The following is a 25364-nucleotide window of genomic DNA, read 5'->3' as shown; positions in this document are numbered from 1 at the left end:
ATAATCTGACAACATACCAGAAGCTTTCCTTTATTTTTGAGCAAAAGTATAAAGAAACACATTATTATACTATCAACACAAACTATACGCTGCTCTGCAGTTCTGCTATGAGAAACTTTATATTAACAAGCAGAGGTGAACATGCCTTTATTAGTATGTTTGCCGTAACTAATGAGCATCTAATTAACTAGATTTAGAACAGATTAGAATCTGAATATTGATTTCCTCCTTGTTTTAAATACCCAACAGTGTATACTGAGGCATGCAAAGAATGCTTTAAGGTATGTGACTAGTTTACATGGAGAAAAGGGTTCTGGAGAGAAAATAGGTTAATGACCCAGATAAGATTGAATGTATCCAGACTCTCTTCAAGGCTTACATTTCTAGAGTTTACCATTTTTTTTTTTCATTTTTAAGAATATCAGTCTAAACAAACAATAGCCAGACAGACAGAAAGATGAAGGTTTTTGCTGGGTTCAGATATTCTGCAGACTTTACACATTAAGGAAAAGATGCATTGGATTTACTTAACTCAATAATGGGCATTGGTGTCACAAAAAAATGTAGCTTTGGCAGTAATCTACAATGTGTTAATGCAAGATGAATTAAAGGGGTGGCGTGGGACTTTTGGTTACCTCATAGGATTTGAATTTTAGAATTAGTAAAGATGTCCCTTTTCTCTGTAAGCTATATGCTTGGGGCATTAATAATGGCACTGGATTTTATTCTGGAACATGGACATCCTGGAATGTGATATTAACACAGTATGAGGATGCATCCTGCTATTACAAGATTAGATGTAAATCTTTCTTAGATCTTTATGCAGATATATGTCTATATTTCTAGCTTAGTTCCTGGATTCATATAATCTAAAGGTTTCACCTGTCAAAATTCCATATTTTCCCAGACACACATTTCTAGACTTCCCTGTACTTTTAACCCAATTTAAAAGTATAACTACAAACATAATGAGTGGATGGCAGATATCTTAACACAGGCTTTAAAAATGGAACCTGCAAAAAATAAATCAAAGAGGGAAGGAGTTAATAGATGGACAGACTGATAGAAGGATGATCATATTTCTTTATGTAAGAAGAGAATAAATTCTTTAAATATTTATTATTTTGGTGGTTTTATCAAGGTAAAGCTCCCAGATTGTTTGTCAGTACAAACAATGTCTCATGTCTTTAAAAACAGATGCTTCTGACAAATACTCACTTTTATTGCTAAAATCTCCTTCTGTAATCTCAAATGTAATTTTGCAACTTAATTGGTTTTCTAACAAAAAATGATGTCCTTGACTACACTACAATATATCCAATACAAAAAAAAGAAAAACCCTGCTGCTGAAAGAAAGCATGATTCTTTAATTTCCTCTTCTTTATAAATGGTATCCGGTGCTTGAAAAAAATAACTATGCCACGAAGAATACTGAGACAAAAAAGCATTTTTCACTCAGTGGTTTTATGAAATAAACATGAGACTAAATAAGGTAAGAGTTGTTCTTAGGCAACACTACAGATATGGCACTAATCTGATCAGACATATGTTTGCTTCTCTAACCTTAGATTCAATGTAGAGGGACTAAATGTAGACTTGTTTTAACAAAAGTTTCAATGACTTCTCAATCTGCTGGTACATATTGGTTCTGCTATCAGATTCAAAGCCAGTGAAGTGAGACAATTGCTGTGTTCAAATTTCGCGCCTGCGTCCGCCGAAGACCAGATTCGCCGGCCCATTACGGTATAGCGGTGCGCCGTGGCCTGTTCGGATTGAAAGACTCCTTGGTATGTTGCCGACAAATGCAGCCTTCTTTACGGCCGTTTGGAAGGACAGGACAGTTGTATCCAACTAGGCGACAGAGCTTATGCTGAGTGAGGGTGGGGACAGCTGGAGAAGGCTTGACATGTTTTAATATATAGCCCAACTCTTCCGGGCTCCTTGTTTTCACAACCTTAGAAGGACCCAGTCCAGGTAGGCTGGGAGCTTCAGAGGATGCATCCACTAAAAACAAACATACTGTAGCATATTTACCGCATTTTCCGAACTATAACAGGGTTTATACAGAAATGAGCAACTCTAATCTAATGCTTTTTAATGCAGCTTTCACAAGCAACCTCATCCTCACACCCGCCCTCTCTTGTTGTGCCTGCGCCATCGAAGTAGTTCTAATCCACACATGATTCACGAAATTATTGTATTGCCTGAATGCTCTCACTCGCATAAAAAAAAATAACACCACATCGTAAAGTCTAAAATCTGGAATAATTTATCGGACTCGTGTGCATCCGTGAACAACTATCGATATCAGGGAGACTCCCGGAACTTCCAGTTCTGCGCAAACATGCGGAACCAGTTATATCTGATAGAATATATCTGAAGAAATTGTTTTTATAAACTTTTTTTTTTATATAAAGTATTTTAAATGCCACTATAATAACAAATGAATGAATTTTAATGCCAATTAAGGCCTTTACGTATTTAAAAAATAATAATTTTATGACTTTTAATGACACGGAGAAACCCTATATAAGCCACAACTTTTTTCCCATGCTTTGAACCATGTGGTCTATAAGAAGGTGCGGCTTTTCTGTGAATTTTTCCTAACCGCCAGGAAGTTAAGTCAAAGTTGGAAATGAAAGAATAAGGGGCTAGTTTTCATTTAGCACAATAACATGCTAGCAGCAGGAACAACGGGGAAACAAATGTCCAAAATTCACACATTTTTAAAACATTTTTGCCACATTAAAGCTGCCGAATTAATGAAGAGTTTGGACTGAACTTCTGCAGAGCTGAAATAAACAGTTGACAAAGCCCCATCTTTCAGTAGAAGCTCTCACTGCTGCAGGTGTGATGGAGAAAGTTTAGTAGATGTCAGCGGCTTATAGCCCGGTGTGGCTAATATATATAAGTTTTGAGTTTAAAAAAAAAAATAGTGGGCACAGCTTATAGGGAGTTGTGCGCTATGGTCTGGAAAACTTGGTAATTTTGCAACAAAGAACTGTTGTCAGTAGTGTTGCGCCGGTGCCATTTCTTGGCCCCGACACGATACCCGGTATCTGGCTGTGCAGTATCGGCCAATACCGATACCATAACGATACCATCTGTTTGAAATTGATGTGTGTGTGTATATATGAATAACTGCATAATATTTTGATGTAAAATAATTGCTATCATGGCTTTGTCATGCTGCTGCCTACCTTTATGAAGCAGGAAAAAAGACTAATACAAAGTGAACCCAGTAGAACTTTCTATTGCCTACCTGGAATGGGTGACAAAAGTTGAATAAACTTCAGGCTTTCAAAAATGGTATTGGTGCCCTATTTGTTGATACCCGCCGATACCAATACCACCATTTTAGTGCAGTATCGGTGCCCTGCCTGATACTGGTATACTGATACTAGTTGTCAGTTGCCACTAAGGGCAGTAAACCTGGAAGTTACAGGACCCCTTGTGGCTAAAAGTCACAGAGTGTTGCCTTAAAGTGAAAACACTAAAGTGCTTCACCATGGAGATAGCTTTACTCAATGTCTGTTAACTAGTCAAACCCTGGCTGCACGGTAAGGCATTCATTAGTTACATCAGATTAGTCATCAGCTCTGATGTATGAACATATTGTTATGTCTGCACAGTTTTCTTACCTTAAGCGCTCTTTGTAGGTCATTTCTGATAAAATATACTTTAGAGAGTAGCAGCAAACAAATTTTAAATCTCCCATGGCAGAATATGCAAAGAGCTGTGAATCTACTAAACAAATTTTACCTTCCACTCCATCTTTCCGGCAGGAAGCTGTCAGGTTGCTGGAAAACCTCTGGGTCACGGTGAATGAAGTAGCTGATATAAACTGCACCATAATCTTTAGGAACACAGAAGTCTGAAAGGGTGGAATCCTAGAAACATACAAATAGAAGACAAGATAATTATTGGCATTAAGGTATTGGCATTACGATATTGGATAGACATCTCCACATGTCTCTACATGATTTCCAATTTCCAATCTCTCAAACAATTTCAATCTTTGACCAAACCCTGATAGACTAATGCACACCAAGAATGGATTGGTTGGAAAAACTGATGTGGTTGGTTAAACCGGTTTTGGTTAGATTAACCAACATATTGGACAGAAACTGACCAAGCCATTGGTTTTGGATCAATAAATGTAATTGGTTAACCAAACAACCAATATAAACGGGAACTGATGGTTTAATAATTTGACTGTTTGGCTGCAGTCCAATGCAGTGTGTAATAGTTATGGACCTAGAAAACAATAACAGTTATGTATACAGTACAGCATGCAAATGTTGGCTTTAACCTTCGTTCAGATATTAGAATTAACTATTAGTGAATTCCATTAAACATTTGTGAGGACTGTGTTGTGGGATGCAGGAGTTTTCCCCACAACTACAGGGCTGGTGGTTTAAGTCCTGAGGCACATTTCACAAAGCAGGTTTAAGAAACTCAAACTCAAATCCTCAACTCTGAATTAATCTAGCCAAAGGTTGGAGAGTCTCGGTTTTTGGTTTCACAACAGCTGTCGTGAGTTAGTTTAATCAACTCTGAGTAAGTCCACTCAGAGTTACTGTAAGCATGTGCGTAACAACTATGAAAACCATTATCTGTGCAGCCCCCGTTCGATGAGTCACCATGACAACAGACAAAAGGAAGTGGCTATTTCACACCACTGGAGCGAGATTTTAATGAAGCATTTAAAAAAAAATATTGGAGAATGTGTTTAATAGATAGAGCAACAACGCTACAGTTATCATTGCATTAAATGGCCATTATTAGCGGTTATAAGTATGGCTTCAAATTGAGACTCCTACCTGCCAGTAGGCTCAGTAGGTTGTTATCACCATATGAATCATAATCCTAACCCTGAGGTAATTCCTTTTATGTCCCAGAAAAATAATTAATATATTTATGGTATGTATTTTAGTAGTTCTTCTTGTATTGTAAAAAAAAAAAAAAATAAATAAAAAAATAAAAATCTGGATCTTCATGAGCATTAAACAAACCATCAACAGAAAATCTCATCCAGTCAATGTGTTTTTTTAATCACGACTTGAAATCCGTGCGACTGAAACGTGAAATTCATTCGAAGTAAAGCTTTGAAGTATAGTTTAAAACTTATGGTTTTAGATGTGGCAGAGGCTGTTATCAATAATAAGCTGCATATAATCAGCCATATGAAACCTAATAGAAATAGAAGTAGTAGAGGAGGCACAAAACCATTCTATGGGACTGGTGAAGTCTGACTGTGCAGTAGTTTTCCATAATGCTGTTATCACACATCTGTGTAATGCTGCTAATGTTAGGATAGACAAGGTCTGGATTTAAGTGATGGATTTTTGGGGTGAAATGGTAGCCCTCATGAAGACAACTCTTAATATAGATATTGAGTTCCATGCTAGTTAATGCTAATTAATTTATTTTCACCAAAAGGACAAGCTATGTTTGTGCTTTTAACACCTAATGTGTCTAATGGACCCAGTGACTGATTTTCTTTTCATTGTTAGCACAAAGCTAAGACAAAACTCTCCAGACTAAATCAGGAAATAGATCGTAATTGGCTTTAAGGAGGCCGGAAACAGAGGACACTCTGATTTTTTTTTTGTTTTTTTTTTGTTACAGTGTCCCGTCTGGCAATGTGGCAATAAGGATAACTGTCTTGATGCCAAAAAGAGCCCAAGTGGAGCAGTATGGCTATCGCCATAGTGTTCTGCTTGATTTATGCATATAAATAGCTTTATTATAATTATGCAGGGAGTTTTACAGATTATATGGACACTGCAATGTAAGTAGAATAGGGAAGGAAAAACAGAAAAAAAGGGAAAAAGATGAAAGAAAGAGCAGATAAAAGGGAGATAACGATAAAACATCTTCAGTCTGCTTCATCACCTGCAAAGAGATGTAAAAATAACAGCACAACCAACGGATATGGTAAAAGACATACAATAAAGTAACACCTAGATGCTATCGCTGAAGTATAAATAGTATTATTTAATCTGACATGTATTTTGTGGTACCAATCAGAGTTAATTGGAGAAAACTTGTTCCAGACCAGGTTGGGCAGAATATCACTGCAGTAACAGAGAAAGTGGATGAGTAAACTGTCTTGGTGAAATAGAAAACCCTGATTTCAGGTTGAAGAAAAACTTAGTTTATGGTAAACCTGCTTTTTTAAACAGGGCCTCTGGTCTTGGCTTTCAATGTTATTACACTAATTAAACAATTTTTTGGTCAAAGTGACCAATTTGTATTGGTATTCCGTTTTACGAATATATATTGGTTAAAACACTATCAAATTAGATTGGAAAAGAATGGCTGGATGCATAACTATCAAACAGATTGGTAAAATTCAATGACATTTTTGGTCTTATTGACCAATCTTCTTTTAGGGTGTATTTCTTGAGAATATGAACAGTTTCTCTTCTCCTATGCCTTTTTATGGCTATATGGAAACACACCTTCAAAATGTAATGTAAGAAATCTTTTCCTTCCTGACAAGTAAACAGACACTCGTTCAGGCTGCTTAACCTAACCTGCTGCATATTCTCGTTCCACCTGATGGACCATCCGGGTTTTTTCCAACCGACTGTGAATACTAATGACTTCCAGCACGTGTTTCTCCGAGCATAAACATCCTGCCACATTTAAAAAGAGGGTAGCAAACTCCTTACTCTCTGTTTTTTTAAGGAATGCAAAGATTGCTTAACAGGTATATATATATATATATATATATATATATATATATATATATATATATATATATATATATATATATATATATATATATATATATATATATAAAATACTTGTGTATTATTACATCTAATAAATAAATAATGATCCACCTTCTGTGTTTTTGTTGAAATAAAAAATATTAAAGCATTACCAAAGAAGAATTTTGGTTGGAAATGCAGTATAAAAAAAAAAAAATAGAGGCCCTTATTACTTCCATGTGTGAAAGTATCAGACAGGTGCTGCTATTCATCATCGGAGAGTGTGACCACCTCCATAAAGGCAGTACATTTGGCAGTTTGCTTGTCTGGAGCATCCAGGTGTGTGTTAACAAAATGTCAAAAAAAGAAGAAAAAAAAGGGGAAAACATCAGCTGTTATCCATCAATTTGGGAACAGAGACTTTTCAAAAGATTTCAAGTTCACAATGGTGTAGTTAGAACATTCTTACACAAATGAGACCCTGCAGGTCTCATTTAACATGGTATGGTAATGATTAAAACTCATAAAAATCAATTATACAAATATCTGCAAGATTAAAAGTTGAATCCCGATGCTAAAAAAATTGCAGCAGGACTTTGGTTTGGAATGGAATTTGAATCTGAAAGAAACCACATTTTTCTAGAGCAAAGGTGCCCGATTCCAGTCCTCTAGGGCAACTTTTAGATGTATCGTTTCTCCAACACACCTGAATGAAATTTCTCTTTACCAGGCCTCCCCAGAGCTGAATGACGTGCTAAGGGATATATGCCATTAGATTCAAGTGTGGATTTGGACTGTATAACAACATACCATAGAGAGAGAGAAACCCAAGTCAAGATGTGTGGCCATAACAAAGAGTGCTAGAGTGATGTGAGGCCATCTGTCCAATAGCTAAACACTGACACCAATCTTGGTCATCAGTAGCAAAATGGTCCCAAATGCAGCTGCAAATATGAAACAAAATACCTAATAAAACAATCACAAAGAAATAAGGTTTTTATCTTGTCCAGGAAAAGTTCAAATTAAGACTAAGAAAAACAGGTTTGAGAGAAAAAAAATAATGAACAACCAAACCTCTACAAAACTAGCTAAAAAAAAAAAAAAACTTAACATCAGACTTAAGTAGTTTTAAAATCTGGCTAAGACCTTCGGTTGGCCAGTGGCGATCATACACAACAGAAGTTGTATATTTTAACACCCCAAAGAGTCCCACTCTTTGAAAACTTCCTCAGAACAGCATGGATGACCAGAGAAGTCAGAAGCAGTTGGTGTGGAAATGATTATGGAACATTTAATCAAGCTCGGCTACACAGGTTGCCCTGAAAATTTGGTCCCACTATAACACAAAATATCCCTTTTCAACTCAAAGTTGAACAAAGCAGCTAATTTAGAGGGAAAGTATTTCCAACTTAGGAAAATATACCTCCTTAGCTGACCTGTCAGCCAGCTCCATCTAAAAAGCTCTGGCTGTAAAGAGCTGCAACACATTGAGAAATTGGATTCATATAGTACTTACTTGTTTCCCTTTATAACACTGGGGTCAGGTCTGTGCAAGGCTGCAAAATAATTCCCCTGGAAAATCTGAACCAATAAGCTGAACATCTATCCAAATTCCTCCATTGGTGATTGTATGTGGCAACTGTAATTCAATTTCATTGTTCTGCTTTAAAAAATATCAAGTTTGATGCTCCACAAATTTAAATACATTTAACAGGGTCATGTTTCAGATTATTTAGGGGACTTTTAGTATCATAAAATCATTGTGTCACTTTATCTTAATGGCAGATTGAAGGGATAATTGTACAAATTAACACCACTAATGATCTTTAAAAATATACTCTAACATCTACTGGAGCCTCTTCCCAGATAACAGAAAAGAAATTTCCTTAAATCAATTTTTTTCCTCCTAATATCCTCCATGACCACCACATATAAACCCAACCAAGGGGACTGGGATCAGGATGTTCAGCAGCATAATCTAAAAGAGTCTAAACTTTCCACTTCACATTGTCATTGGCACACATCTGCCCCACCAGAGACCCTGACCTCCCCGCTCGCTTCCTTCCTGGTTGGCCAATCAATCACAGAGACAGATCAATGCCTCCCATCAGACTGTTGCGTAATACGGTTTGATGAGGTCACAATGATCATAGAGAGCTGCAATTGGAAGAAGCTGAACAGAATGTCCTTGATCTGCTGCTTCAAGCCAATAGAGAAATTAAGCCTTGTATTACAAATGTGGATTAAACTGAACAATAGTTAAAAAGTGGCATTATAATTTAGTTATGTGTTACAATTATTACTTTTTCAGAAACGAGATACTGAAGTCTCACATCTCACAGAAGTCCCAACGGTAGAAATATGCATCAATTGTTTTTTTTTTAAGGAGGACATTTAAGAGAATACACAATGTACCCCTTTACAGACCGATACTCCTAATACCAAATTATTTTCTAGTAACCCTAAAACACTAAGTCAGCATCTACTGTAGGGGTCCAAGCCCAATAAATCAAATTATAGGTGGTGTTTTTCCTGAGCTAAGCAGGGCAGAAATTAGACAGGAAGCGTTTGCTTTTTCTTCTTCTGTCAGCTGGTGCCATCTGGTGGAAAGATACTCTGCACAACAGTTTGATCAATGCAAAATAGTTGTTATTCACATTAAAATACTGGGTTATATTAATTTAACATGAAATTCAATGTAATTGATCATTGGCAGTTAGTCAAAAGATTTAATTTTATTTTAAGCTGCTCAGTTGGGCATTAGGTAGCATTGCTGCCTTGCAGAAAGAAGGTTCGATTCACGGCCGGGATCTTTCTGCATGGAGTTTGCAATGTTCTTTCTGTGCATGCATGGGTTCTCTCCGAGTACTCCAACTTCCTCCCACAGTCCAAAAACATGACTGTTAGGTTAATTGGCTCATCTAGATTCAACCTTAGGTGTGAGTGTGTGTGAATGGTGGTTTGTCCTGTTTGTCTTTGTGTTGCCCTGCGATGGATTGGCGACCTGTCCAGGGTGTACCCCACCTCTCGCCCGTAGACAGCTGGAGATAGACACTCGCAACCCTGCTTGGGATAAGCGTGACGGATGATTTACATGAATGGTGCAAGTGAATACTGAAAAAATACAATTAAACAATTCAAACATAACTTTGCCAAGTTGTGTTATTGCTTTTATAAAAAGATTGTCAGTTAACCTGTAAAAAAAACAATATGCCAACCTTCCTTGTGGTTCTAAACTACCATGTTTCAGACAGCAACTAAAATGCCTGTTTTTCCTTTAATTACTAACTAAATTGCTGTTATTTTGCTAAACAAAAACATACAAAGACAAGCTATAATGTGCTTCTAGGTATTGTTTGTTCTTGGCAGAGATAGAGTAGTGTATTGGTGTGAGGTGGATAAAAAACGTAAGATTTTCAACATTTTACAGACAACCCAGTGATGGTATATACAGCCCATTTGTGTCAATATGAATCACCCTTCCCTGCTTTTGAATTTTTTAGGCTTTTGGGGTATGTATCCATCAGCTTTGAATAAACAAATACTGGCATTTTTGCCAATTTGAATATGAAAAACCACCAGGTGCAGTCAGGTGGATAGAGAACATCTGTGATTTTTTTCAAGTATTGGTACAGATCCTCTGTTAGCTTGAGGAATGGGACTTTGACAGGGTAATTATAAATGCAAACATAAATATGCTCTTATTTGGACTATTCGACTGAAGCTCTTGTCGATGTTAAGGGTCCTGGCGGCATTACAGTAGCTATCTCTCAATTAACTCTGACCCCTTTACCTATACCTGGTAAAGTTAAACATCCCCACAGGATGATGCTGCCACCACCATAGCAATAGTCTACGGAGGATAACTGACACTCTAGTTTTTACATTGCATAATATTGTTCACATAGACCAGAAGGATCAATCTCTTTTACATGTTTATTGTGTCCCCCTATATGATTTGTGGCAAACATGTAACCTGACAAATATGTATCTAGATTAGGTGAAGAAATTGAAAGAAACATAACTGTACAAATAAAAAAAACCCACAATGGAAAGTATTGCATTGCATTTCAATGTCGTCAAAATGGACAAGTATGCCATAATGTACTTTGCATACATATTATATTTTTTAATATATAAATATATATATTTTTTTTCATAAAAACCAGCACATAATATTAATAATTTGATCAAATCTGCACCAACCGTGTTTGACGTGATCATCTTTGTAATCGAATTATCCGTCTTGGACTGATATGAATACATACTCTGATTTAAAATAGACCTATAATTTGTGATCAGCCTACCTTTTCTGCTATTCTCCGTCCACCAATGAAGGGCGGCCATAACCTCTGCACCTCCAGGAGGATTCTTTGAAGGTGATCAGGGTCATGGAGGGCTTCTCGTCGGGAATCCCTCTGATCCAAAGGGGAATCATGAAGCATAACTAATGTTATTACAATTGGCTAGAGCGTATTATATACATTACTTCACAATTTGGAGTATTACCTATCACACATTCCTACCTATCACATATTCCTACACTGCCAAGATCCAGAAGGTTTATAAGTTAACAACTCTAGCAGCTAACGTCTTTTCCCATCAGGCTTGTTTGGATGTGCACAGCTCTACAGGATATCCTTGCATTTCTAATTCTAAACCAGTACCTGAATGTGTTTACCTGCTCAGGTCCTCCAAGAGCCAGAGTGAAGGAGGTGAGCAGCGATGCAAGAGCTTTGGGAATTAGTGCTGAGATGAACAGGAGGAGATGTTGGGCAGCGGAACCAGAATTGGGAAACGGTAAAGAAGCCAGGGAGCCGACAAACCTGATGTCAGAATGAAGTCACAATTAAGTCTAAAAAAATCATTTAAGAGAACAGAGGCCTCAATTATCCTTCACTTTTTCCCATTTGAGATTCTGTTTGCATAAAACAGATAGAAACTGATCAAACAAAAATGCTCCAAATGTTAAATGTTAAAAATGTCTGAACGGAAAAGCAGAAGTAAAAAAGAAAAAAAAAAACACATTCAAGATGAAGAAAGAGTTAAGAAAAGCAGAAGAGGCATTTGCTCTCTGTTTCTCTAACCACGATGCATTCAGGTAACCTGAGCCGCCTCACCCCTGCTTATCATTTTCTAATTTGTCTTTGATGATTTCCATCAGTTTGCTCCTGGCATCCAGAGCCTTGGCAAAACCAGACGTCCACAGAGGAACCTTCACTTTTACTGGGGCTGAGATCAAACCTGGCAGCAAAATGACAGTCAGTGTCAAAAACATACAGTGAGCAAATTTAAAAAGAATAAGTGAGCATGTCTGGCAATGCTGTGCAGAAAAATGTGTTCTTAAGAATAATATTTTGGGGGATCCTATGATGTTAGATACCTGAGCTTTTGTTTTCTTTTGAGGTTTTATTTTGTTTAATCCTAAAGCACTTTGTGTTTTTTAATTAGGGGTGCACCTATTGTTTTATGGCCAATCACTGATTATCAATCCGTAAAAAACCTGCGAATGCAGAGAAGGGTGGTTCTAAAAGATACTGATACAAAGAGGATGTATATAACTGCATAGGGCTCTGATCAATATCGGTTTGTTTTTATGACTTATACTGTCAGTTATACTGCTTCCCCTGCTTCTCCCCCTCCAACAATATGGAGGCCATCATGGTACAAAATGGCTTCCACAACGTCCACATCAACCATCTTGTTATGTGGTTTATTTACATAGATCATACTATAAATAGTATTCTATAGGGTTTGGCAATTGATTGCATTTGCAATATAATCACAATTTCCCAAAATAAAATGTTTAAATCACATTGGAGCTGAATCTCGGTCACATTACATTTACAAAGAGAAATACACAAGATTTGTCGCTGCAGCTTGTTAAGGGGATTAATACACTTAAAGTGGGTTTGCTGCAACACAGAAAGGTAGAGAGAGTTGCAGCTGGGATGCAGATCCATGCACATGAGTAGAAGTAAGCACTTTTTCACACAAGGATATAGATTGTATATAAGCCTAACTTAACACGGTCACATTTGAGTGTAATGGCGATCTCACAGTCAGTAGTTTGTCTGCTCTGTGCTGCCGTAGCACAAAAGATGCCTGCCTCCATAAATGCCAGAGCTGCTCCTTATAAATAGCAGTCTCTAAGGTAATGCAAACATAAAGATTAAGATTTTCAGTTCGTAGATGATAATAAAATACTAATATATAAAATATTTAATTTCTGTAATATGTTATATATTACAGAAATGTAATATGTGTGTAGTAACTACAATCCCTGTAATTACTACACACTGTACTGTAGCTTTAAGTTAAACAATCAAACAAGAACATAGGAGCTATTTTAAAAAGCTAGGGAATCATAGGTATTCTGAAGGGTTGTTTTTCTTTATTTCAAAGATATCAAAATGCCTTTTTAAAAGTCTCAATATTAGTAAAAGGTCCTCAAACTGTTCTCTTATGCATTTTTCAGCTGAAGCAATAATGTATTTTTCAATAGAGTTAGGAGAAAAAAAAACTGATGTCAATAACAGATCATGTTGCTTTTAACTGTGCAGCCCTACCATGCCAGTGTTCTGTGCAGAGCTGCATGATTTCCTGGAAAACTTCAGGCTGCTCCTCGACTCGTACGTTTAGGAAAAGACCCAACACCAACTCCGTCCCCAGTCGCTTAAAGACAGAGTAAATACACTGTGGCTGCCCACTAAACACATACACAGACATGCAGTTAGGCTAAACTGATAACTTTTGTATTTCTATAAAAACAATAAAAAGTGGATGCATATTGCATTAGCTTGCACATCAATTACTCTGAAATATATTTTCACATTAAGCTATAAAAGAGCATGTGAGAAAATGCAGGATTGACAGAAAGTCAAAGTGCCAGTTCTAAATAAAGCAGAGAAGCAACAGATGTTAATAATGCAGGTGAAAAACAATACAGTTAATGAGGGCACACAGGTGTTATACAACCTGACGGAGAGGTCCTTTAAGGAACGTTCACAAACACTGTAGGGAAAGAAAAGTATATTTTCAAAGTCCTATAGAACAAACCTGTTTCAATCTGACATATTTTAATGTATGATAATTATATTTAAGGCGGAACCATTGAAGAACACCACTGTAGTTACCTGGAGATGTAGTCCGCTGATGATTTCAAACTAGTTCCTGAAAACAGGCTGTTGAGAGACAGACGGAGGAGGCAAGCCTCCTCACCTGAAGAACAACAGAATATTTACAAAGATATGAATTACATTAACACGGAAATGTTTATCTGCATGCCTACCGTTAGTGGTGACCACAGTGTCTCCATAAATGTTTGTCATTAAATCTGTGGGGTCCTTTAGAAATATGGTGGATTTCTCTGAAACAAACCACACAAACATACATAATTATAATTCATACTAGTCAGGAGTTTAATATCAAGACCTAAGTTTAGAAATGTGCTGAAAGTGAACCTATCCTAGCAAGACTTAAAAAGCAAGCCATGCTTCTGCAGTTTTTTTTTCCATTTCTGTCATAATGTTTTTAAATAAGCCATGCGAGGTCAGAGATTAAAGGTATAGAGGAGGATGTTCTTTTTCTGGGTGGATCATCAAAATAAGTGGTCCTCCTAATTGTCAATCATTCTGGTGATATGTTTACATAAGGCCTAGGTGCTCGTCCCCATTTTCACTTACTGGTGGTGAGTCTGACATAGTGGAAAAATTGCAAATCTTCTTTTGGAGAGTAAGCTTGTATGAGCGATGCAAACGGCAACTTTTAAACAGAGCATGCATGAGGAGAAATGTACGACAGAGTATTAGGTCTAGGCTAGAGATTTTTTTTATTTTTTTATTTTGAGAATAAAGTCGTATTATTACGAGAATAAAGTTGTAATATTACGAGAATGAAGTCATCACACCGCAACCCGTCTGAGAAAGAAAACTTTGAGCTCTGACCGACAGGCCGACCAGCACCGCCAAACAGCAACCTGAGTCCATTTTGAAATGCCGCCCAATTTGATGCGTGTGTGCTAAAAGATTTTCTTATTTGTCAAACCGATACCTTCACATAATGCTCGATATTGCTCATTTAAGGGAAGCAAGTGGTTCTTGTAAGAGTTGTCATAAAATACAACTTGTATCTTGTAATTTTAGGACTTAATTCTCTTAATATTACGACTTTATTCTTGTAATATTATGACTTTATTCTCAGATTTTTACGACTTTATTCACGTCATTTTACGACTTTATTCTCGTGATTTTACGACTTTATTCTCGTAAAGTTACAACTTTATTCTTGTAACTTTACAACTTTATTCTCATAATGTCATTTATTCTGGTAACTTTACGACTTCATTCTCGAAATTTTATGACTATTCTCGTTGTGACTTTTTCTTGTAATATTACAACTTTATTGTAATTTTATGAATATTTTCTCATAATTTTATGACTTTATTCTCCTAATTTTAAGACTTTATTCTCGTAATTGTATTACTATTCTCGCTGTGACTTTTTTCTGTAATATCACTACTTTATTTTAATAATGTTACGACTTTATTCTGATAATATTATGACTTTATTCTCGTAATTTTATGAATATATTCTCAAGATTTTACGACTTTATTCTCGCTATGTTATGACTTTTTTATTGTAATTTTACAACTTTATTCTCGTAATTTTACGAGTTTATTCTTGTAATTTTGTTACTTTATTCTCATAATGTTGCAACTTTATTCTTGTAATTCCGACTTTATTCTCGTAATGTTACAATTTTATTCTCGAAATAGAAGAAAAAAAAATATCTCTAGCCTGGCCCTTTTACTCTGTCGTAGAAATGGGCTCATGCATGCTCTTACACGCGTTTAATAGGCGTTCCTTCTCGGAAGTGGGTGCAGAGTTGTGTATGTGCATTTTTTTTTTTTTTTTTTTGTGAAGAGGGCAGGTCTTTTCAAAAATTTGCGAAAATCCTCCCCTATACCTTTTAAGTGCTGATTTTGCTTTCTGGTTTCTGAAATTTAGCATAGTTTAACTTCATCAATTTGAACCTGTTGCCATATTTCCTCCTAAGAAAACTGAAATGTTTTCAATGATCAAAAACCATCCTACTCCAGGGTGGTTTACTTCAAATTGTCTAGAACATTAACTTAAAAGCATTTCAAGACAGAAACCAAAGAATGAAAAAGGTGCAAAAACCTTAGTTTAAAAAAAAGTTAAAATGTCAATGTTGTCGTTTTTTTTTTTTTATTTGGCATTCAACAGAAATCATTTCAGAAAAAAAAAATCCTTATCACAATTTTCCCATTGTGGCACAAGAAAGGCATTTTCTATTCTATTCTTGTCATTACCTAATGGGTAAAACCGTTGAACTAAAGGACAGTGTACTTTCTGTTTATGGTTTATCTTCCTTCTAATTTTACATTTCCATGCACAGATTTTAAGTCTATCTAACTAACATGCTAAACAAAATGCAGCCAGGAGAGCCTGCAGAGATCCACAGCTCAGGGAAGAATTTGTTCACAGAACAACTATCAGTCGGGAACTAAACAAATGTTGTCTGTATGGAACAGTGGCATGAAGAATGCCTTTGTTTAAAGAAAACCATAGGAATTCTAATTTGCAGTTTGCCAGAGACAGCAAACATGTGGAGGAAGCAGCTTTGGCCAGAGACCAAAGTTGAAAAATTTGGCCAAAATGCAAAACACTATGTGGCAGAGAACTAACACTGCACATCACTTTTAACACACTATCCCCACAGTGGTGGCAGTGTCATGCTCTGGGGGTGCTTCTCTTCGGTAGGCACAGGGAAGATGGTCAGAGTTGATGAGGAGATGGAGCCAAACACAGGGCACGCTTGGAAGGAAACCTGTTGGGGTCTGCTAATGTCATGACTGGTAAAGAGGTTCACCTTTCAAGAACTGGCAGAACATTTCCATCACTAGATTAAAAATAATAATAATAATAGTAATAATAATAAATAAATATATATATATATATATATATACAGGTGCTGGTCATAAAATTAGAATATCATGAAAAAGTTGATTGATTTCAGTAATTCCATTTAAAAAGTGAAACTTGTATATTATATTCATACATTACATACAAACTCATATATTTCAGATGTTTATTTTGTTTAATTTTGATGATTACAAATGACAACAAATGAAAATCTCAAATTCATCATATCAGAAAATTAGAATATTGTGAAAAGGTTCAAAATTGATGGCCCCTGGTGCCACACTCTAATCAGCTAATTAACTCAAACCACCTGCAAAAGCCTTTAAATGGTCTTTCAGTCTAGTTCTATAGGCTACACAATCATGGGGAAGACTGCTGACTTGACAGTTGTCCAAAAGACGACCATCGACACCTTGCACAAGGAGGGCAAGACACAAAAGGTCATCGCTAAAGAGGCTGGCTGTTCACAGAGCTCAGTGTCCAAGCACATTAATAGAGAGGCGAAGGGAAGGAAAAGATGTGGTCGAAAAAAGTGTACAAGCAAGAGAGATAACCGCACCCTGGAGAGGATTGTGAAACAAAACCCATTCAAAAATGTGGGGGAGATTCACAAAGAGTGGACTGCAGCTGGAGTGAGTGCTTCAAGAACCACCACACACAGACGTATGAAAGACATGGGTTTCTGCTGTCGCATTCCTTGTGTCAAGCCACTCTTGAACCACAGACAGCGTCAGAAGCGTCTTGCCTGGCCTAAAGAGAAACAGGACTGGACTGCTGGTGAGTGGTCCAAAGTCATTTTCTCTGATGAAAGTAAATTTTGCATTTCCTTTGGAAATCAAGGTCCCAGAGTCTGGAGGAAAGAAGAGAGGCACTTCATCCACGTTGCTTGAAGTCCAGTGTAAAGTTTCCACAGTCAGTGATGGTTTGGGGTGCCATGTCATCTGCTGGTGTTGGTCCATTGTGTTTTCTGAGGTCCAGGGTCAACGCAGCCACATACCAGGAAGTTTTAGAGCACTTCATGCTTCCTGCAGCTGACCAACTTTTTGGAGATGCAGATTTCATTTTCCAACAGGACTTGGCACCTGCACACAGTGCCAAAGCTACCAGTACCTGGTTGAAGGACCATGGTATCCCTGTTCTTAATTGGCCAGCAAACTCTCCTGACCTTAACCCCATAGAAAATCTATGGGGTATTGTGGAGAAGAAGATGCAATACACCAGACCCAACAATTCAGAAGAGCTAAAAGCCACTATTAGAGCAACCTGGGCTATCATAACACCTGAGCAGTGCCACAGACTGATCGACTCCATGCCACGCCGCATTGCTGCAGTAATACAGGCCAAAGGAGGCCCAACTAAATACTGAGTGCTGTACATGCTCATACTTTTCATGTTCATACTTTTCAGTTGGCCAACATTTCTATAAATCCTTTGTTTTTATTGGTCTTCAGTAATATTCTAATTTTCTGATATGATGAATTTGAGATTTTCATTTGTTGTCATTTGTAATCATCAAAATTAAACAAAATAAACATCTGAAATATATGAGTTTGTATGTAATGTATGAATATAATATACAAGTTTCACTTTTTAAATGGAATTACTGAAATCAATCTACTTTTTCATGATATTCTAATTTTATGACCAGCACCTGTATATATATATATATATATATATATATATATATATATATATATATATATATATATATATATATATATATATATATATATATATATATATCACTTAAATATCCTATAAAAATATCAATATTTGAGGTTAACAATGTGACAAAGTGTGGAAAACTTTAAAGAGCATGATGCGTTTTTAACGACAACAAATGAGAAAACAGCAGTATGCCTAAAGGCTGTAATCACCACAGAGAAACACCTGACTGTGAACGTACCACAGAGCAGCTCTCGCATCCCCTCAACAGAGCAGATAAACACAGTCGGTCTGTTCAGCAAGCGGCAGAGGAACACACGGCTGTGGTATTTTTCAATCAGCTGCTGACAAAAGATCACCGGGTCCCGGTAGAAGTCCAAGGACTTGTCCCCGAGCAGCGAGGCACCTGCATTTCCTGGTAGTTTAGACATCCAGGACCGACCTGAATCCGCCTTTATCAAGTTTGAACGCAGATTCAATCAAAAAGTTTCTTGTTGATCAGACATCAACAGGCAGTGGAACTACGTTACTCGCAGCTGTTAATATTTTTGGGTTTATATTCCCCTTAGCTGTACAGAATCGATTTATATTTACTGTTTTTTCGAGAGGTAACGTAAAGTACACTCAGTCGCTCTAATGATTGTGGTGCGTTCAATGCTGCTCGGAATATGCATAGTCATTTACTGGAAGAAACAGAGTTTAAATTCGTCCCTAAGATATTACAAACCACAAATTGATACAGTAAATATTACATAGTGCATTTGATATTTGCAATTTATTTATGCTTTTTATTCAGTATTTGTACTCTGCTTAGGTTTTTCTTGATTAATATTACATCCAAACGTTCATGATTGTTTTTTTATAAACATTATTTTTATGAACCAGTTTTTAACTTTAAATTCAGTTTAATTCAGTGCTTTCTATCAACATTAAAGGAAAATATGACACCTCTAATTTGTTACAACAGATAGAGGATTAATTGGCATAATTAGCATTCATGTTTATTCACTGAATTATAAAAATATTTTTTAAATATATGAATATGTTTGATGATTGATAATGTTCACTAGTACAATTCATCGTTCTTTATTGCACATTAATTTCTTTTTGGTTCAGTTTTCAATCAGTGTTATTGAACAAAAACCTTGTTCTTTTGGAAAATCTGCACCTCATCAAACAGAATTGGGCTTCTATGCTTTGGCCTACAAAAACAGGTAAACCTTTTAATGCAGTGTTGTCACAGTTCTGTTCTTATATGTGCTATAAAGTGAAAAAAAAAAATAACCAGCAGATAGTTTGTAAACAAGGATGCAGCACATTTTACAACATTTTAATTCAACTATATCTCTTCTCTCCCATACTGTCATCAGATATTCATGAAGTATAATGCAGCTGCTGAATAGATATTATCCAGGGGGTAAAAAAGTGGTCATTTTGTCCTCCAACTCGCCATTTAAATATTATTGCTGTCATTAACTTTTTTTTTTTTACTTTTTATAGAAAGTTCTAGATATTGGTGTCTCTTTACCAGATTGAGCAATTGATCATCATTACTGTCAGAGACATTTTGTTTGTCTGTTTTTCATTGGGATAGAAAGCCGTTCTGGTTCAGTGATTGTATTTTCCTGTCATGTCTCTTTCCAGCACCCAATGGAATCTGGTTGGGTCCAGTTTATTATGAACCTTTTTTATCCATCTTCCAATGATGATTTCTAGGAAAATAATACATCAATTAACAAAAGCTCAAAGATTCTCAAACTGGTTCCTTAAAACTAAAAATGTCTTCTCTGGGCCTTTCAAACCAGGGGCGGAGCTAGATGGGGGGCCAGGGGTGGCCATGGCCACCCTGAGCCAATCATTGGCCATCCCTGCGGTCACCCCTATCATTTCCCCCCCCTCTAATACAGATGGTGGCAGCAATAATACTCTCAAGTGGAATATTCAAAACATTTTATTTTTTGTGGTTAATTATACACATCAATAAACTAACATCAAAGATGATAAGTACAGAAATCATGCTCTTTCTTAGAACTAGATTTTGTGTTTTATGGAGTAAAGAGAAAATTATGTGTCTTTGCAAGTCATCTAGGAGCCTTCAGTGAAATCAAAGATAAATAACAATTTTAATAAAAACTTATAAAATAATCAATTTATGTAGATATTAGTGCTTGTAAATATAAATTTTATGCAGAGCGATTATTGATACAAGGTAAGTAAGTAATAACAATGATTGATTTACACCCCAGAACTCAAAACTGAGTTTTATCCACTATACCTTTTATCTATAAATTATGGATGTTTAAATATATGCGTCTCTTTGTTAGCAAAGGCTGTAGGAAAGTATAGTTAGTTTTTATTTAGAAAATATGGATGTTTTGTTCGTTTATTTTCCTGTTGGAACAGTGTCGATTGACCCTGAGGTTCTGGTGCCGATCCGCCGGCCATCCCTCAGTGTACATTGGTTATTGCCTGGCTACCCTTATAAAAAATTCAAAAAGTTAAACCTGAAGACATCCTTCTGTATGTTTTAAAACCAGCTGTGTGATGCAGATAGTCATGTAAATCTGGAAAGAATCTTTCCAACACCTTTTTTTTAAGCTATACCAAACAGATTTAAGGCAGTTCTGTATCTATAAGATTGTAAATGATGCCAAAAAAAAATTACATATATATATATATATATATATATATATATATATATATATATATATATATATATATATATATATATATATATATATATATATATATATATATATTTATTTATTTATTTTTTCTTCATTCTCTTTACTGACACCATGAAGCCACTAGATGGCAGCATCAACCCCTGTCACTGGGGCCCTCTCTCTATCCCATTCCACGGCAAGACTCGCTCTGTCACAGTGTATCCGTCTCACTGTCACTCATCCACAGCTCGCGCAGATCACACTTCATGGGCACGCGGCGGACTTGGCAATTTCTGCTATTCAGAAAGATTATAAGAGGGACCTAAATCCTATTGGCTCCTGATTCAACTGGATGAAAGAAGGCGAGGAGCCTTTAACAGGTGAGGTAAGTTTTTAAAAAGTTCAACCTGGACAAAACATTGATTCTTTTTATTTTATGTTATTATTTTGTTTTTTTGTTTTTGTTTTTTGTAATAAGGCTATATTTGACTTTCTATGGTAGGTACATGATTTTATCTGGTTGTAAGATATATACTTTTCAGTATTTGAAGGACTCTATTTGAGCCAAGTTATAAGTAGAGCTTTTACAAACTTTTTATAATAATAGTTATTATTCACATCCACCTATAATGAAATTTTACATTTATTCTTTTATCAGGGATAAATCATACCCTGCACAGTTGAACTGAAAACTGAAACTTGACATCAGAATGAAAGCTTCAAAGTTTTATTGAAACTTCCTTTACTTCAACTGTTTGTTTAATGATATGACTTATTTATTATTTGAGGTTGAGGTGGGTCCACTCCACAGATTTTAAAATATGCAGTAGCCTTAATAAGACAGTGGATGAGGGGAGATCCACAGACATCCAGACATTCTTTGGTTTAAGAAACATGCAGTGAATTAAAATTGGGCCGGTGGGTATTTTACTGACTGTAGAGTAGCCGTTTGTTCAAACACAGTTGGTTGCATGTCCTTGCACACGTGAAACAGTTTAACTGAATTTTCCCAAAGCTTTAATAGCATTGTTATTCAACATTTGTACCAATATATTGTCACTGTCAATTACTGTCTGGTGAAATGTATGATACACCTGGATGTGGTTTCAGATGACGTGAGAGTCTTTTTGTCATTTCCTACAAGAGTCAGAGAGAAAGATTAAGATGTAGAGATATGAGATACTTCCAATGTTCTTTAATCAACTACTCTGATAACTCAAGAAATGTTTTGAGTAAATTCTTTGTTAAACTATTCAAGAAGTCCAAAAATATACATTTACAAGTCCACATATTTTAATGCATATTATTGGTTTTGAGTTTGATAAAGCTGAGAGGAAAAAGGAAATGGAAAGATCATGCAAAGCCTTGATCTTTAAGATTTCAGCTGCATGGTAATGGTTGAAGTGAAAACATAAAAGCCTTACTTGAGCATATGTTGGTTGGGTAACTTCTACAGACTCGGCTTCCATATATGCTAGGTGGTTTTCCTTCCTCAGTCTATCTGGTTTGGAGGGATGGTTGCCTTATGAGGCTGAAGCAGTTCTGTCTGTAGACGCTCCAGAATGATTCAAGATTGGCTTTGCTGCTCTATAGAAGCAATAGGTGAGTGTGACTACCATGGTGTGAGTAGGAGGTTTTTTTTAATATTTCATAATAAAGAAGGTAGTTTTTCATCCAAGAAACATTCAAGATTAGTTTGTGAGGTAATCTAGCATTCAGTTTTTGTTTATTTCTTCAGTTATGCATTTACGATGAAACAGAAAAGTCTTGCAGGGCTGGTACCTCAGAGTATTACAGCGGACAAAGAGTGCTGGACTTAACTCTTTCAACAAAGCTCTCCCTCTCAATGTTTTACATGTGTTTCAACAAAACTATTTCTCAAAATATGGCAACGTTATTGAGTTATAATCCAAAACACACATCCAAGGTGTAGTGGAAGAACAAAAGCCATATTCAAAACTGGTCAAAGAGTCTTTCTGACCTGGTTTAGTGTAAGTCAAAGGTTCTAAGTCCTGAACTTGGTTCTCCATTAGGCTGTGCTTTTTACTTTTAAGTAAGGTTTCTGGACCTTATAAGAACTGATTATGTGTTCAGAATGGACTGAACTTGGAAGATCTTTTAAATTATATTGAATAATTATAATATTCTAAATGCCCCCCGATAGACTGGGAATCTGTCCAGGGTGTACCCCCAGCTGGAGATAGGCAACAGCACCCCTCGAGACGGAAAATGGATGGATGGATGGATGGATGGATGGATGGATGGATGGATGGATGGATGGATGGATGGATGGTATACTAAATGGCTAAGGTGAAGAGATTAAGAACAAATGCAGAAAACTAACAATACCATACTTAAAGCACAGTTAAAAATGTGAATGTTGCCTATACTGTTATCTTATACTGAGGGTTTGATTTTCTAGAAGACCAAATAAGGAGTGCAAACAAAATATAGTGCTAACAATCATTTGCCATTTCGCAGATCATCTGCAAAGTTTCCGAGCGCAATTGATAACAGGTGCAAAAGTAGTGCATACCTCCTTAGCTAGATAAGGATACTGCGGGTCCTACTGGCTGTCACCACAGGTTAGGAGAGCAGAGTGGATTTTCTTTGCACATCCTAAAGGCATCTGCGAATTGCAAAAGTGCTAAATACAGACTATTACTATGTGGGAAGAAAACAAGAAAAAAGACACTCTTTAGTTTTGTGGAATATAAAAAAAAAGGACCTATGTTCTCCATGAAGACTTGGAGACACAAAGATGGTGGAGTAGCTTCTGTCATCTGGATAATTCCAATAGTTTCAACCAGTCATGGTCATTGTTGGAATATATTAAACAGAACATCACTAGGAAACAGCTATCATATCATCTTTCCAAACATCATAAATGAAACTAATGTAGAATCTTCCCCTGTTCACCTGCTTAGTAGATCAGCTTTGCTTGTGCTGTTAAACATGTGCATTTATAAACATGCAAACCTGTAGTAGTTCAACCCTTAAGCATTTCCTTCCTGATAGATGTCTTAATAAAGTCCAACAAAGACACCGGAGTGGGTGGAGTTTACTGGGTTTGAAGTTGAATAATCCATATATACCGTGCTACACCATCACACCTAAAATATTTTACTCGTATGTACTCTTTTGGTCTTTTTTTTTTACATTTTTATTTGTGTTTTTGATATGTACAAATGTATTCATACATTTCACATATCATATACTGAAGCCCTTTTTGTCACTATAAGGGACATAAACAGTAGTGAAAGTATGATTAAGACACGCCGTAAATTTTTGTTCTTTTGTTCTTTTTTAGTGTGTCCGCTGGGTTGCTTACATTTGTCGTCCTCAAACTTTTTCTTTCCTTTTAAAAAAAAATTCTTCATTGTTCATTGTTCAATGTTGGTCCTCTGGTTTTGATCAAAGTGAAATAGGACTTTAAAAACAGGTTTATTAATGATAAAACAAACATATGTCTTCTATATTGTGAAAGAAATTTTAATTACAGAAACAAATTTTCATATCGAAACAAAAAATAAATTTATGGATAAAAAAGTAAGCGCTGTATTTGTTCATCGGAAGATATTGATCATTTAGTTTTTTTGGTATCCATGTTGTTTGGTGTTGGTTCAGTCCACATATTCCACTGTGACCCCCTCAACTACAGATATTGTGCTGTGTCGAACATCTGCAAGGGTGGCGGTGCAAAGGTGGCCCATTTTCTCTCGTTGTTGTTGGTAAAAATGTTTTGTTTAAAAAAAAAATCAATATTAGGAGCTGAAAGATAGATGTTGTATGGGGCAGGTAAAAATCACGATATATATCGCCAAATTTTTTCCTATACCACTGTTTACAGTTAGAAAAAAAGAAAAAAAACTGACACACACAAAGTCTTCTCATGAAACATAATTTCATGGTAAAATAAATTGTGTATATTAAGATGATCAGAGGGTCCAGTTACATTTAATTAGTAATCCACAATGTCCTGTGTTAAAGGGGTTTAAATACTATCAGAGAGGGCAAATTCTGTTAGCCTACTGTTCAAAACGGGAAGAGAAAAAAAAGGTCATGCAGCCATGTAACCCAAGTTTGTGTAGAGCTTGATGAGTCAGAAAATGTGTACAGGATCAGAGCAACCGTATTACACTAAAGTTGCCTATCACCAATGCTAAAGCAATACCTAAAAGAGTCAAAGCAACTGGAACTGTGACTAATGAGGCTGAGCAGGAACACACAACTTTCTAAGAACTACACATATTGGGGACAGTAAATGTGGAAAAAATGTATTCCCAAGTCCACTGGTAGAAAACTGCAGGATAGAGAGGCATGTTTAGGTCATCAGGTGTCCATGACACGTATTTATTGTATGA

General features: G+C 36.2%; 2 protein-coding genes across 4 annotated transcripts in view; one reads left to right on the top strand and one right to left on the bottom strand.

The window, feature by feature from the left end:
- LOC119792356 (cytochrome P450 26A1-like) overlaps positions 1-18971 on the bottom strand; it is a 37561-nt gene extending 18590 nt beyond the window's left edge. The window contains exons 1-9 of the mRNA XM_038298957.1: positions 18576-18971; positions 14014-14091; positions 13859-13943; positions 13701-13736; positions 13292-13431; positions 11843-11966; positions 11404-11548; positions 11030-11140; positions 3763-3890 (exon numbers count right to left, since the gene is read on the bottom strand). Of these exons, the coding sequence (XP_038154885.1) occupies positions 3763-3890; positions 11030-11140; positions 11404-11548; positions 11843-11966; positions 13292-13431; positions 13701-13736; positions 13859-13943; positions 14014-14091; positions 18576-18765 (1037 nt within the window). The 5' untranslated portion in view covers positions 18766-18971. The remainder of the gene's footprint in view (positions 1-3762; positions 3891-11029; positions 11141-11403; positions 11549-11842; positions 11967-13291; positions 13432-13700; positions 13737-13858; positions 13944-14013; positions 14092-18575) is intronic.
- Positions 18972-21247: 2276 nt separating this feature from the next.
- Positions 21248-25364, top strand: part of si:dkey-247m21.3 (5-hydroxytryptamine receptor 4) — a 57199-nt gene continuing 53082 nt past the window's right edge. The window contains exons 1-2 of one of the 3 annotated variants that reach the window (XM_038298992.1): positions 21248-21385; positions 22479-22602. The gene's annotated coding sequence lies outside the window, so the exon portion shown is untranslated. The remainder of the gene's footprint in view (positions 21386-22478; positions 22603-25364) is intronic. The other 2 variants (XM_038298990.1, XM_038298991.1) reach the window with 2 other exon arrangements.

The sequence above is a fragment of the Cyprinodon tularosa genome, unplaced genomic scaffold (genome assembly GCF_016077235.1).
Source record: "Cyprinodon tularosa strain WSP-4 unplaced genomic scaffold, ASM1607723v1 ctg418, whole genome shotgun sequence".
NCBI lineage: Eukaryota > Metazoa > Chordata > Actinopteri > Cyprinodontiformes > Cyprinodontidae > Cyprinodon > Cyprinodon tularosa.
This window is presented reverse-complemented; position numbering and strand designations above follow the sequence as displayed.